The sequence below is a fragment of the Panthera tigris genome, chromosome B1 (assembly GCF_018350195.1).
Source record: "Panthera tigris isolate Pti1 chromosome B1, P.tigris_Pti1_mat1.1, whole genome shotgun sequence".
In the NCBI taxonomy this organism is placed as follows: domain Eukaryota; kingdom Metazoa; phylum Chordata; class Mammalia; order Carnivora; family Felidae; genus Panthera; species Panthera tigris.
In genome coordinates, this window is record NC_056663.1 from 58383233 (window position 1) to 58398600 (window position 15368).

Below are 15368 nucleotides of genomic sequence, written 5' to 3' on the forward strand. Positions count from 1 at the left end.
TTGTCCAACTTCACCCTTATATCTCCCACCTCTGGCACTCACCAATCTGTTGCGTGTTTCTACAGATTTCTACACAATCTGTTCTGTTTCTACAGTTGTTGTTTTTTATAGATCGCAAATAAAAGTATCTCTGTCAGACTTATCCTCACTTAGCATCATGCCCTCAAGGTTCATCCATGTTGTCACAAATGGCAGGATTTCCTTCTTTATTGTGACTAAATAATATTCTGCATCTCACTTTCTTTCTTTCTTTCTCACTTTCTTTCTTTCTTTCTTTCTTTCTTTCTTTCTTTCTTTCGAAAGCTTTATCATTTTTTTTTGGTGTTTAAAACACCAATAATTTATTTTATCTTTCACAGTTCTAGAGGCCAGAAGTCTGAAATCAACCACAAAACAGTCTAGCAGTTGCTACACTTACCACATGACCAAGCAATTCTACTCCTAAGTATGAACTCAGTAGAAATTCTACTAAGTAGAACTCACATAACAATTTGTATAGAAATATTCAAAAATGCATACAAGCCAGTGTCCATTCTTTCACACTTCTGGAAGCCTGAAGTCTGAAGTCAATTTCACTGGGTCAAAATCAAGGTGTAAGCAGGGCCAGCCTCTTCTGGAAATTCTAGGGGAGAATCTGTTCCTTGTGCCTTTCAGCCTCTGGTGGCTACTGGCATCCTTGGCTTATGGTGCATCACTCCAATCTTCCTCTGTCAAATCTCCCTCTGTCTCTCCCTCTCTTTTTAAATTTTTATTTTAATCACCTAGTACTCATCACAACATGTGCACTCCTTAATCCCCTTCACCTATTTCACCCATCTCCCCCCACCCCACCTCTGATAACCGTGTTTGTTCTCTATAGTTAAGAGTTTGTTTCTTGGTTTGCCTCTCTCCCTCTATTTTCCCCTTTGCTTGTTTGTTTTGTTTCTTAAATTCCACATATGAGTGAAATCATACGGTATTTGTCTTGCTCGTACTGACTTATTCACTTAGGATTATACTCTCTAGCTCCATCCATGTCATTGTAAATGGCAATATTTCATTCTTTTTATGGCTGAGTTATATTCAGTGTGTGTGTGTGTGTGTGTGTGTGTGTGTGTACACACATACATACTACCTCTTCTTTATCCATTCATCAATCAGTGGACACTTATTCTGCTTCAATATCTTGGCTATTGTAAATAGTGATGCTATAAACATAGGGTTGCATGTATCCCTTTGATTTAGTGTTTTTGTATTCTTTGGGTAAATACCCAGTAGTACAATTGTTGGGTCCTAGGGTAGTTCTGTTTTTAAACTTTGAGGAGCCTCCAAACTTTTCCACAGTGGTTGCACCAGTTTGCATTCCCACCAACAGTACACAAGTGTCCCTTTTTCTCCACATTCTCTCCAACACCTGTTGTTTCTTGTGTTGTTGATTTTAGCCATTCGGACAGGTGTAAAGTGATACCTCATTGTAATTTTGATTTGCATTTCCCTTATGGTATGTGATGATCATCATCTTTTCATATACTTGTTGGCCATCGATATGTCTTCTTTAGAGAAATGTCTATTTATGTCTTCTGCCCATTTTTTTAAATGCTTATTTATTTTTGAGAGGGAGAGGGACAGAGCATGAGGAGGGGAGGGGCAGAGAGAGAGGGAGACACAGAATCCAAAGCAGGCCCTAGGCTCTGAGCTGTCAGCATAGAGCCCAACGTGGGGCTTGAACCCGTGAACCACAAGATCATGACCTGAGCTGAAGTTGGATGCTTAACCAGACTGAGCCACCCAGGAGCCCCTCTTCTGCCTATTTTTAATTGGATTATTCATTTTGGAGGTATTGAGTTTTATAAGATTTTTATGTATTTTTTTTATTCTAACCCTTTATTAGATATGTTGTTTACAGATATCTTCTCCCATTCTGTAGGCTGCCTTTTAGTATTGTTGATTGTTTACTGTACAGAAGCTTTTTATTTTGATGTAGTTCCAATAGCTTATTTTTGGCTTTGTTTCCCTTACCTCAGGGAACCTATCTAGAAAAAAGTTGCGACAGCTGATATAAAAAAGTTACTACCTGGGGCACCTGAGTGGCTCAGTCGGTTAAACACCCGATTCTTGGTTTTGGCTCAGGGGAGTTTGAGTTCTGCATCAGGCTCCATGCTGATAGTGCAGAGAGTGCTTGAGATTCTCTCTCTCCCCCTCTCCCTCTGCCCCTACCCTGCTCATGCTCTCTAAATAAATAAATATTTTTTTAAAAAATTTATTCAGTTTTGAGAGACAGAAAGAGGCAGAGTGCAAGCGGGGGAGGGGCAGAGACAGAGGGAGACACAGAATCCGAAGCAGGCTCCAGGCTCTGAGCTGTCAGCACGGAGCCAGACGAGGGCTCGAACTCACACACCATGAGATCATGACCTGAGCCGAAGTCAGACACTTAAACCAACTGAGCCACCCAGGCGCCCTTCAAAATAAATAAATGAACTTAAAAAAAAGGTTACTGCCTGTGCTCTTTTCTAGGATTTTTATCCTCCAATACCATTTGTTGAAGAGACTGTCCTCCCATTGGATATTCTTGCCTCCTTTGTTGGAGATTAATTGGCCATATAGTCGTGGGTATATTTCTGGATTTTTTATTCTGTTCCATTGAACTGTGTGTATATTTTTGTGCCAGTATCATACTGTTTTAATTACTACATCTCTGTAATATAAATTCAAGTCCAGAATTCTGATACCTCTAGCTTTGCTTTGCTTTTTCAAGATCGCTTTGGCTATTTGGGGTCTTTTGTGGTTCCATACACATGTTAGGATTGTTTGTTGTAGTTCTTTGAAAACTGTTGGTATTTTGATAGGGATTTGCCTTAACTGTGTAGATTGCTTTGGGTAGTATAGACATTTTAACATATTTGTCTTCCAGTTCATGAGCATGGAATGTCCTTCCATTTCTTTGTGTCATCGTCAATTTCTGTCACCAGTATTTTACAGTTTTCAGAGTACAAGTCTTCCACCTTTTTGGTTAGCTTTATTCCCATGTATCTTACTATTCTGGTTACAATTCTAAATGGAATTGTTTTCTTAATTTCTCTTTCTGCTGCTTCATTATTGGTGTATAAAAATACAACAGATTTCTATACATTGATCTTGTATCCTGCAACTTTACTGAATTCATTTATCAGTTCTAGCAGTTTTTTAGTGGAGTCTTTCAGATTTTCTATATATAGTACCATGTCATCTGCAAATACTTAAAGTTTTGTTTCTTTACTACCAATTTGGATTCCTTTTATGTCTTTGTGTTGTCTGATTGCTGTGGCTAGGACTTCTACTACTGTGCTGAATAAAGGTGGTGAAAGTGAACATTCCTGTCTTGTTCCTAACCTTAGGGAAAAGGCTCAGTTTTTCCCCATTGAGGATGATGTTAGCCATGGGTTTTTCATATATATATATATATATATATATATATGAAAAAAATATATATATACGTATATATATATACATATACATATATATAGCCTTAATTATGTTGAGGTATGTTCCCTCTAAACCTATTTTGTTGAGGGTTTTATCATAAATGAATGTTGTACTTTGTCAGATGCTTTTTCTGTGTCTATTGAAATGATCATATGGTTTTTATCCTTTCTTTATAAATGCGATGTATCACATTGCTTAATTTGCAAATATTGAACCACTCTTGCAACCCAAGAATAAATCCCACTTTATCATGGTGAATTATTTTTTTAATGTATTGTTGGATTCAGTTTGCTAGCATTTTATTGAGGACTTTTGCATCTGTGTTCATCAGAGATATTAGCCTGTCCTTAGCTAATATTAGCTAATATTAGTATTAGCTAATACAGACGTATTAGCCTGTAGTTCTCTTTTTTTGTTGTTGTGTCTTTATCTGGCTTTGGTATCAGGGTAATGCTGCCATCAAAAAATGAATTTGGAAGCTTTCCTTCCTCTTTTAGTTTTTGAAATAGTTTGAGAAGAATAAATTTTAACTCTTCTTCAAATGTTTGGTTAGAGGAGCACCTGGGTGGCTCAGTGGGTTAAGTGTCTGACTCTTGATTTTGGCTTAGGTAATGATCTCACAGTTCTTGAGATCAATCCCCATGTCAGGCCCAATGCTGATGGCATGGAGCCTGCTTAGGATTCTTTCTCTCCCCTTCTCTCTGCCACGCCCCACTCATGCACTCTCTCTCTCTCTTTCTCTCTCAAAATAAAAAAATACATTTAAAAATGTGTGTGTGTGTGTGTGTGTGTGTGTGTGTGTGTGTACATGTGCATATACATGTGTATATATATGTGGTAGAATTCACCTGTGGAGCCATTCCTTTTTTTTTGTTGTTGGGAGTTTTTGATTACCGATTCTTTATTTTGCTGGTTATCGGTCTGTTCAAATTTTCTATTTCCTCATGTTTCAGTATTGGTATGTTATATGTTTCCAGGAATTTATCCATTTTTGTAGGTTGTCCAATTTGTTGGCATATAGCTTTTCATAATATTCTCTTATAATTGTTTGTATTTTTGTGGTCTTGGTTTTTACTTCTCCTTAGTTGTGACTTTATTTATTTGGGTCCTTTCTCTTTTTTTCCTGATAAGTCTAGCTAGAGGTTTATGAATGTTATTGATTTTTTAGAAGAACCAGCTCCTAGTTCATTGATCTGTTCTATTGTTTTGTTGTTTGTTTTTTTTTTTTTTTTTAGTTTCTATATCATTTATTTCTGCTCTAATCTTTATTATTTCCTTCCTTCTACTGGTTTTAGGCTTTGTTTGTTGCTCTTTTTTTCTACATCCTTTAGGTGTAAAGTTAGGTTGTTTCAGGTTTTTGTTTGTTTCTTGAGGTAGATCTGTATTGCTATAAACTTCCCTCTTAGAATTGATTTTGCTACGGCCAAAAGGTTTCAAACTGTTGTGTTTTCATTTTCATTTCTTTCTATATACTTTTTTATTTCTTCTTTTATTTCCTGACTGACCTGGTTTTACTTTCATTTATTTCCATGTACTTTTTTATTTCTTCTTTCATTTCCTGGCTGGTCCATTCATTGTTTAGTAGCATGTTATTTAACTTCCATGTATTTGTGGTCTTTCTGGATTTTTTCTTGTGGTTGACTTCTACATTCATAGCATTGTGGTCAGAAAAGATGAATGATATTACTTTGATCTTCTTGAATTTGTTGAGGCTAGTTCTGTGGCATAATATATGATGTATTCTGGAGAATGTTCATGTACACTTCAAAAGAATGTGTATTCCACTGTTTTAGGATGGAATCTTCCAAATATATCTGTTAAGTCCATCTGGTCCAGTGTGTCATTCAAAGCCATGTTTTCCTTTTGATTTTCTGTTTAGATGATCTGTGCATTGATGTAAGTGGGGTGTTAACATCCCCACATATAATAATAACTATTATTATATTATTGATTACTTCCTTTATATTTGTTATTAACCATTTTATGAATTTGGGTGCCTCTATGTTGGGTGCATAAATATTTACAATTGTTATATCTTCTTGTAGGATTGTCTCCTTTATTATTATACAGTCTTCTTTGCTCTTATTAGTCTTTGTTTTAAAGTCTGTTTGGTCCAATATAAGTATTGCTACTCTGGCTTTCTTTTGACATCCATTTGCATGATAAATGTTTCTCTACCTCCTTTCTTTTATGTTTTTATTTAAATTCCAGTTATACACACACACACACACACACACACACACACACACACACCACATCTTCTTTACCTATTCATCAATTAATGGATACTTGGGCTGTTTCCATAATTTGGCTATTGTAGATAATGGTGCTATAAACATAGGGGTGCATGTATCCGTTTGAACTTGTGTTTTTTTATTCCTTGTGTAAATACCTAGCAGTGTGATTGCTGGATTACAGGGTAGTTCTATTTTTAACTTTTTGAGGAGACTCCATACTGTTTTCCACAGGGGCTGCATTCCCACCAACAGTGCACAAGTGTTCCCCTTTCTCCACATTCTCGCCAACACCTGTTATTTCTTGTGTTGTTGATTTTAGCCATTCTGACAGGTGTAAAGTAATATCTCATTGTAGTTTTGATTTGAGTTTAGATTTGAGTTTCCCTTATGGTACGTGATGATGAGCATCTTTTCATATGCCTGTGGCCATCTGTATGTCTTCTTTGGAGAAAATCTATTCATATCTCCTGCCCATTTTTAATGGGATTATTCATTTTTGGGGTATTGAGTTTTATAAGTTCTTTATATATTTTTGATACTAACCCTTTATTGGATATATTGTTTACAAATATCTTCTACCATTCTGTAGGCCGCCTTTTAGTATTGTTGATTATTTCCTTCACTGTACAGCAGCTTTTTTTTTTTTAGAAGCTTTTTGTTTTGAAGTAGTCCCTTCCCATAGTTTATTTTTGCTTTTGCTACCCTTGCCTCAGGAAACATATCTAGAAAGAAGTTGCTATGGCTGATGTCAAAGAAGTTACTGCCTGTGCTCTCTTCTAGGATTTTTAGGTCTTTAATGTATTCTGAATTTATTTTTGTGTATTCCACCCCCTCACTTTTAATCTGCAGGTGTCTTTAGGCCTAGAATGAGTCTCTTATAGGCAGCATATAGATGGCTCTTGTTTTTATCTATTCTGTCACTTTTAATTGGAGCATTTAATCCATTTGCTTTCCTTTTTTTTTTTAATGATTTTCTTTTTTTTTAAATTTTTTTAATGTTTTTTATTTATTTTTGAAGGAGAGAGAGAGACAGAGCATGAGCGGGGTAGGAGCAGAGAGAGGGAGACACAGAATCCGATGCAGGCTCCAGGCTCTGAGCTGTGAGCACAGAGCCCGATGCAAGGCTCGAACTCACAGACTCTGAGATCATGACCTGAGCCGAAGTCAGATGCCTAACCAACTGAGCCACCCAGGTGCCCCAATCCATTTGCTTTCAAAGTAATTATTGATATATATTTATTGCCATTTTATTACTTTTCATGTGGTTGCTTCTGAAGATTTTCTCTGATACTTTCTTGTTTCTCTCTTTCATGGTTTGCTCATTTTCTTTAGTTATATATTTGGATTTCTTTCTCTTTATTCTTTGTGCATTTATTTAGTGGTTTTGCTTTGTGGTTACTATTAGATTTGCATATTACATCTTCTGCATATAATAGTCATATTAAGTTGATGGTCATTTAAGTTTAAACGCATTCTTTACTCCTCTCCTCCCCACATTTTAGATATATAGTGTCATATTTTACATCGTTTTATTTCCCAGATTAGGGAATTTTTCACCTATTATTTCTTCATATATATTCTCTGCCCCCTTAGCTAGCCAGCTAGCCACCTTCTTCTTCTTCTTGGACTCCTAGAATATAAATATTATTACATTTGAAAGAGTCACTGAGTTCCCTAAGTCTATTCTCATTTTACATAATTCTTTTTTCCTCTCTTCGTTCAGTTTGATTGCTTTCCATTACTCTGTCTTCTAGATCATTAATTCATTCCTCTGCTTATTCCATATTGCTGTTCATTCCATCAAGTGTGTTTCTCATTTCATTTATTGAGCCCTTTATCTCTGCTATGTTATTACTTTTCTCTATATTAATGGTCTTACTGATGTCCTCCCCTCTTTCCTCAAGTCCAATGAGTATCGTTATGATCCTTGTTTTAAATTCTCCATCAAGCATATTACTTCTGTTTCACTTAGATCTCCTGCCAACAGCCTTGTCTTTTTCTTTCATTTGCAACAAATTCCTCTGTCTTCTCATTTTGTCTTAGTTTCTGTGCCTGTTTCTCTGTGTTAGGAAAGCCAGCTCTGTCTCCTCTTCTTGAGGGTAATGTCTTTATGCAGAGGAGGTCTTGTAGTGTCCTGCAGTGTAGTGTTCCCTGTTTCCCAGGGCCTAGGGCTTCCAGGAGTATATCTAATGTGTGTTGCCTGCACTCTTGCGTTGTGCCCTGACTGCTTTATCCTTCAGGCCAGTCAACTGCAGATGCTATCTTTGCCTGTTGTGGGAAGTGTTTGGTCCCTGGCCTGAATGTGGCATTTTAATTAGGGGTTCTCTGGCCTGCTGTGGAATGAGACCTGTTGCTGCCACCACTGGAACCATCGCTTTGCAAAACTCCTAGGTCAGGAGGCATAGTGTTGGCAGGGGTTTGGGCCAGTCTTCTGGGGGAAGTGGCCCACCACCTGAGACTGAGGCAAGCATTACTGGGAAGGAAGTTTCCACCAGAGCATGGAAGGGCAGGGTTTGGTGTAAGCAAGTTAGGTAGCGAGTGTCAGCGCTGCACTCGTTTCCATATGTGGCCCTGTGTTTATTCTGGTGTGCAGGGCAAGGAAATGGTGCCTACCGGTTCATTTGTTCCTGGAGGGGTTTCTTCCTGAATGCTGCCTCTCTGGGACATGTTCTGAGATGTGCAAATAATTTCCCCACTCTGTGCCCCAGGCACTCTTTAGACTGCTGTTTCCATGTTGTATGTCCACAGACTGTTTGCCCTTCCTTCTCTCCAAGAGCAGCCCCTATGTCCTCTGAGCTTTCCCAGAGCCAAGCATTTGCCTTTAAAACTTTAGGCTTTGAGCCCTGCTTGTTTCAAGAACTCACAAAATTTGGGCACTCTAGCTCTCTAGCTTTCCAAGCCAATTGCTATGGGGATTTGTTTTCCCTATGTGTTCCCCTGTGTGTCAGTCTGTCTCCCACCCTTGTCTGTGACTACAGCTCCCTCCCTACCAGCAGCCACACTCTGTTTCTCTCCCAAACCACATTTCTGTACTTTCTGCTTTCTTGGATATGGCCTCTTCTCTACCTTTAGTTGTGAAGTTTGTTCTGCCAGTCTTCAGATCAATTTCTGGGGTACTGAGGATGATTTGATAGTTATCTGGTTGTATTCATGGGATGAGGCAAGCCTAGGTTCTTCCACTCTGCCACCATTTTCCCCTTCTTCTACTTCTCACATTTCTTTATCCATTCATCTGTTGATAAACACTTAGGTTGTTTCCATGTCTTGACTATTATAAATGCTGCAATAAACATGAGGGTGTAGATATCTCTTTGAATAGTGATTTTGTTTCCTGTGGATAAATATCCAGAAGTAGAATTTCTGGATCATATGGTAGCACTATCTTTAAATTTTTGAGGAAACTCCATAATGTTTTTGATAATGGTTGCACCAATTTACATTTCCACCAACAATGCACAAGTGTTCCCCTTTCTCCACATCCTTGCCAACATTTGTTATCTCTTGTTTTTTAATGATAGCCATTTTAACATGGTATCTCATTGTGGTTTTGATTTGGATTTCCCTGACGATTAGTGATTTTGAACATACTTTCATACACATGTTGGCCATTTGTATGTCTTCTGTAGAAAAATGTTTATTCAGGTCCTCTGCCTATTATTTATTTATTTATTTATTTATTTATAGAGAGCTAGTGATAGGGGGCGGGGCAGAGAGAAAGAGGATCTTAAGCAGACTCCACACTGCCAGCGTGGAGCCCGATGAGGGGCTCAAACCCATGAACCATGAAATCACGACCTGAGCCAAAATCAAGAGTCATATCCTTAACTGACTGGCCACCCTGCCTTATTTTTAAATCGATTGTTTGGGGTTTGTTTTTTAATTGAGTTGTGTGGGTTTGTTACATATTTTGGATATTAACCTCTTATTGGAGATATGATTTGTAAATATTTTCTTCCATTCCATAAGTCATCCTTTCATTTTGTTGATGTTTCCTTTGTAGCACAGAAGCTTATTAATTTGATGTAGTCCCAATTGTATATTCTATCTTTTCTTGCCTTTCATTTTGGTGTCAAAACCAAAAAAAAACTCATTGCAAAGACTGATATTAAGGAGCTTACTCTTTATGTTTTTTTCCTGAGTTTCCTGGTTTCAGGTCTTATGTTCAAGTCTTTAATCCATTTTGAGTTGATTTTTGTGTATGGTGTAAGATAGGGATCCACTTTCATTCTTATGCATATGGCTGTCCAGTTTTCCCAGCACCATTTATTAAAAAGACTATCCTTTTCACAATTGCATATTCTTGGCTCTTTTGTTGTAAATCAACTGACCATATACGCATGGAAAAGACTTCAATTCTTTAAACCTAAAGCATTCCTATTACTGTTATCATCCCTGAAATCAGTTCATGGTTTTTGCAACTATAGAATCTTGGGTCTATGAAAATTACATTCATACATACTTTTTTCTTTTCTCTGATCCAGCATTTTGATTGCCTCAGTTGCTGCTGGAGAGGAAGAAATTTCCAGAAGCCCCAAACAGATGTGAAAACTCCATCTATCTTCAGTATGTCAGGCTACATAAGCAGTACCTCACTAAAGCTATCAAAGGACAATTCTTTTTCAGACTCCCAGATCTATGAGCACTGAAACAAGCAATCAGTTGAAATAACAACAAAAAAAGAAGAAAAAGAAGAAAAGAAACAAAGAGTACATGCTGTACATTTTGACTATTCATGAAACTTAAAAGTCCAGAGTTATAATACATAGAGTGAAACATTTAACACAAACACTCAGGTTTTTAAATCCCACATATCTACATACTAATGTTTATGAATAGCTTTCCACTCAGATGCCTCATGTTTGCCTAGAAATATCTAGCCATTACCTTTGTATTTCCTACCTGTCTTAAGGATCAGTGGACAAACATAACTGTCAAACATCATGAGCTCCCCAGAATATTAGAGTTATATAATATTATCAGCCATGATTATGGCCATTAGTATAAAATGCTAGAAAACATGCTTTTTTGGTTTCTTTGTGTGTTTATTTGCCACTGAAGTATAAACATCAACTATCAGGGGGAGAAATGTACTGATTCACCAGGTTAAAATCTCTCAGAGACTCAGACACATTTCCAATGGTTTCCCACATAACTATTTTGGACCATAGTATTTCTACAGCTTGGACTTGTGCCTAATCATACAATCAGATTGCTTCAACCACCCAGATGTATATGGACAAAAATAGTAATTCCATACCAAGTTATTATTAGCTTTTGTTGCTTGAATCATGGCTTGAGATCTATTTGTTTTTAGAAGTGATATTGACATAATCAAATTACAATTAGTTTGAATATGTTCTTCCTAGCTTGTGCCCCCATTAGCAACTCTCAGTTAGAAACCCTCTCATAAATGGACAAAGTATTGTTCCTTAAGCATTATCAGTTTACCCATAAAATTTTATTCTTCTTTAAGGAAGTCTGACCTACTGCATATGTTATAGTAATGAGCTTTTTAAGTATAAAACATTGATTTTAGATGTAGCTACTAACTACTATTTTAGGTCAAGGGCTTTAAAGTTGAAGCCAATCACCCAGCAGGATAAGAGATTCTGAAATAGTGAGAATTAAATATTACACACAGTATTAGAATCAGAACAGGCAAGCCCATGCTATAACATGGCAATGCCCTTTATCTAACAGGGAGCATGAAGTATAGGGGTCACTACATAAATGTGAAATGTGCGTGTATTAATTGTAGTGGCCATTTGGAAAGTTCTGTTTCATTTGGTTTTAACTAAGTTTCAAGTCTTCAGATAACAATTCTACACCACCTAAAATCCTTTTTAATAGTAGATATTATATTAGATGTACAATTTGTAATATACAAATTAAGTATATTAATTTGAAATGTACCTGTTAATAACAAATGGTGTGTCATCATTCAGAAGGTATAAGTTGGGTGTTACTTTTAAAGACAGCATTTGGAGTTTTCCCAGACTAGCAGTTCAGATTTAAAATGAGTTACTGGCTCAATTAACCCTTTCGTGAAGTAGCAATTTTAGGAAATCAAGCCAAATTAAATGTGGGGCGGGGGGAGGGGAGGTGAAATACATAATCTTTGTTTTGTCAGTTTCCCATCTTCCCTTTCATTTTTCCCTCCTCATTCCTGATGCCTCTGCTTTCACTAGCTTCCTATCTTACACCCCTCTTCATCCAGCTATTCAACAAATCTCCAAGTAAGTTTGAACCTGATAGCTTTTTTTTGCCATGTCATTGCTTTTATTTATATTTGAGAAAACAAAGTATATTTTAGCTCAATTTTCAAACTAATCAAGCATTTGTGAACCTGATGACTTGTTAAACAAGATCCAAGAAATACCACTAACAGTAGAATTTCAGGTAGATGGTGACAGGTTACGATGGTAATTGGATCCAGTAGGGGTGATTGGAAGGCCTTGGAAATGGAGGTTTTTGAATCCCCTATCTGCCTCCTCTTAGGTTCTAAAGGTCAGAGACGAAGAATGTTAAGAACACCCCATCATTACTGTTTTTGCCTATCACAAACTTTGGCCAGACCAATCCCCATCCAATGCCCTTGAAATAGATACACCAGAGATACTGGCTTACCCTGACCTATCATTTTTCTGTCAATAAAACATTAATAACTATAAATAACTTAGAATACAATTACTGGGGGGAAATGGCAAACCAAAAGCTCCTTCCACATTGACAGATAAAAGCAACATTTTAAATCAGATCAGATTGAAGTACTGACAATATTTAATAAAATGTTTCTAAGCAACAGGGTAGAAGAATCAAAGAGCTTCAACAGAGCTGACATTAATAGAAAGAAAAGGGATCCAAAAATAGCCTCATTTTCTTATAAGCAATTCAGTCTGCAAGGTAAAACAAACTCCTTTCCAAAACAGCCTCCTGAATAATAATCTCTTTCCAAACATCCTGTGTTTGGCCTCAGCATGGGAAAACCATGATAGTAGCCAACTTTTAATATGTATGAAAAACTTGGGGAGTAAGTGCTGGGGAACAGCAATGATTTCGATGCCCTGGCCATGTGATGAACCCTTCTTCAACTCTTGGTTACCAAGATAACCACAAATAAAAAGGAATGCTTGATTTCTCTTGTATATATGTTCTAAGTCCATCTAAGTGGAACTTTTTAAATCCCATTGCTAGTGGCACCTAGCTTTGTCAGCAAGAAATTTACAGAAAGAATTTACAGAAATTTACAGCAAGAATTTACAGAAATTCAAATGTCTGTAATAAGCCAGGATGAGTCTTAATAGATTCGAGTCAAGAGGAGAATATGTGATCTTTCCCTGTCACCTTAATGCCATAAGACCAAGAATGATTTTAATACTTGTATATCAGTTTTCTCACCACTGTGTCTTTGAAATTACAGCTTAGGAATCAGTAAACATTCTCATTAGCTTTTTCAAGAGATGAGTACAGTGTGGGTAAATGTCCTTTTTAAATAACAGTTTGTAGAGAAGGCCTGTGGCATACAAATGTTTATTCTCGGCTCTCTTTTACTCTGCATTAAAAAAAGGGGGGGGGGTGCCTGGGTGGCTCAGTCAGTTGGGCCTCTGACTTCGGCTCAGGTCATGATCTCACAGCTTGTGGGTTCGAGCCCCTTGTCAGGCAGGCTCTGTGCTGACAGCTCAGAGCCTGGAGCCTGCTTCGGATTCTGTGTCTCCCTCTCTCCCTCTGCCCCTCCTCCATTCATACTGTCTCTCTTTATCTCTCCCAAAAATAAATAAACATTACAAAAAATTTTTTAACTTAAAAAAAAACAACCATGTATAATGGGCTCAAGAAAGAAAAAAAGGAGAACACTGTGCAGGCTACTGGTCTGACTGACAAACCAGTATTGGATACTTTGATTTCTGCATTTCTGCTGCCAGCTACAGGCAGAAATAGAGTCAGGGTAGGAAACTCTACAGATCATTTCACTGGAGAAAAAGATGTTTAGTAAAAAACACATATACATACATAGTTTTTAGGGTTATGTGATGATTAACCACACTGAAAAACCTCACCAAAAATATATATTGTGTGATGATTTATACAATTAGGCCACAATACTTTGGTCCCACCAACTTCCAGCCCAAGGACTGCATACCGCCTGCCAAAATGTGCCTGACTTTCCTCCATGCCATGTCTTTCTACACTCCAAATACAAATTCTAAAACTACTGCTTTGCTCTTTCAAGCCATCATCAATTTTAAAACTAACTTAACCTAATCCAGTGTTTTTACACGAGTTTCCTTGGTGGACATTTTTTTAAAGTGCATTTATGTATTTTGAGAAAGAAAGAACGCAAGCAGGGGAAAGGCAGAGAGAGAAGGAGAGAGAGAATCCTAAGCAGTCTCCTCACCATCAGTGCAGAGTCCAATGTGGGGCTCAAACCCACTAACCACGAGATCATGACCTGAGCCAAAATCAAGATTCGGATGCTTAACCGACTAAGCCACCCAGGAACCCCCCTGCCTCCCTTGGTGGACATTTTTAAGACATGGGTTTGATGTTATGGTTTTCATTGTTTTTATTATTCCTATCACTTTTTTTTTTAACATTTATTTTATTTTTGAGACAGAGAGAGACAGAGCATGAATGGGGGAGGGTCAGAGAGAGGGAGACACAGAATCTGAAACAGGCTCCAGGCTCTGGGCTGTCAGCACAGAGCCCGACGCGGGGCTTGAACTCACGGACCCGAGATCATGACCTGAGCCGAAGTTGGCCGCTTAACCGACTGAGCCACCCAGGTGCCCCTTCCTATCACTTTTTAATATATCTCAGTGAAAGGATAAAGTCATCCAAAAGTAAAATGTCTACGTTTTTTACAGAAAATGATTAGCACAATGTCCATTTAAAATCATTTCCACAAAGCCTGAAATTAAGCTGCCAACTGCTCCTACCATTTTTCTAAGGTAGTCATTATAATGTTCCTCCCCCCACTTTTTAAACTATTATGCATCTTAGGTTCTCTAATAACTACTTGAGGGAGTCAGAGATGTGAGACTAAAATTGAGTGCAAGGTTAATGTTCTTTTACTCAGCCTCCATCCCTAATACTCTGCTGATATAGCCATTTTTCATTTTAATAATATAATGGTGTTTTCGTTCAGACATATTGCCTACATTAATGCTGTCTTTCCTGATGTCAGCATGTATATTTAAATTGTGCCACACCACACAGAAGAATATCAGGTCAGCCATAGCTCATGGCAGTAAAAACATGCTGAATTGATGGAGAAATTAAACTGCTTCTAATTATATATTGCTTTTTATCTTTGAGAGTCAAACTACAAAATATGTTTTGCATTATTCTAGATTATTACCCTTAAAATGCCTCCTGTAGGTAAATCAACTGATTTGACTTAACATGGAGAGTATCTTGCAGATAAATCCTGCATGGCAGGGCGTGAGTTACCATCCACCGCCCCCCCTCCCCCCGCCACCCATTGCTTGCTTGTTCTTCAAGAGCCCAAGCTCTTAAATCGTTATTTAAGACATTGAGAAATAGTGTTGAACCATGAAATATTCTCTCCAGGCACAAGAACTTTGGGGAATAGCAAAGAACACTGAAACAAGAAACAGAAGACTGTTGTCTTCTTACCTGGCTCAGCCAATAACTAGCTATGTGAACACAATTTAGACCACCTTTATTGCC

The 15368-nt window shown here is 37.5% G+C and overlaps 1 protein-coding gene and 1 long non-coding RNA gene across 12 annotated transcripts in view; one reads left to right on the plus strand and one right to left on the minus strand.

The window, feature by feature from the left end:
- The window catches only part of MFAP3L (microfibril associated protein 3 like), a 94373-nt gene that overhangs the window by 58562 nt on the left and 20443 nt on the right, over positions 1 to 15368 (plus strand). For 8 of the 9 annotated variants that reach the window (XM_042983629.1, XM_042983632.1, XM_042983630.1 and 5 more), the window contains one exon: positions 10160 to 10645. The exons of the other annotated variant lie outside the window; for it this stretch is intronic. In XM_042983629.1, coding sequence (XP_042839563.1) covers positions 10160 to 10324 — 165 coding nt within the window. In that variant the 3' untranslated portion in view covers positions 10325 to 10645. Of the gene's footprint in view, positions 1 to 10159; positions 10646 to 15368 lie in introns of those variants that run through there. 9 annotated transcript variants of the gene reach the window in all.
- LOC122237922 overlaps positions 1 to 15368 on the minus strand; it is a 148290-nt gene that overhangs the window by 22069 nt on the left and 110853 nt on the right. The window lies entirely within an intron of this gene.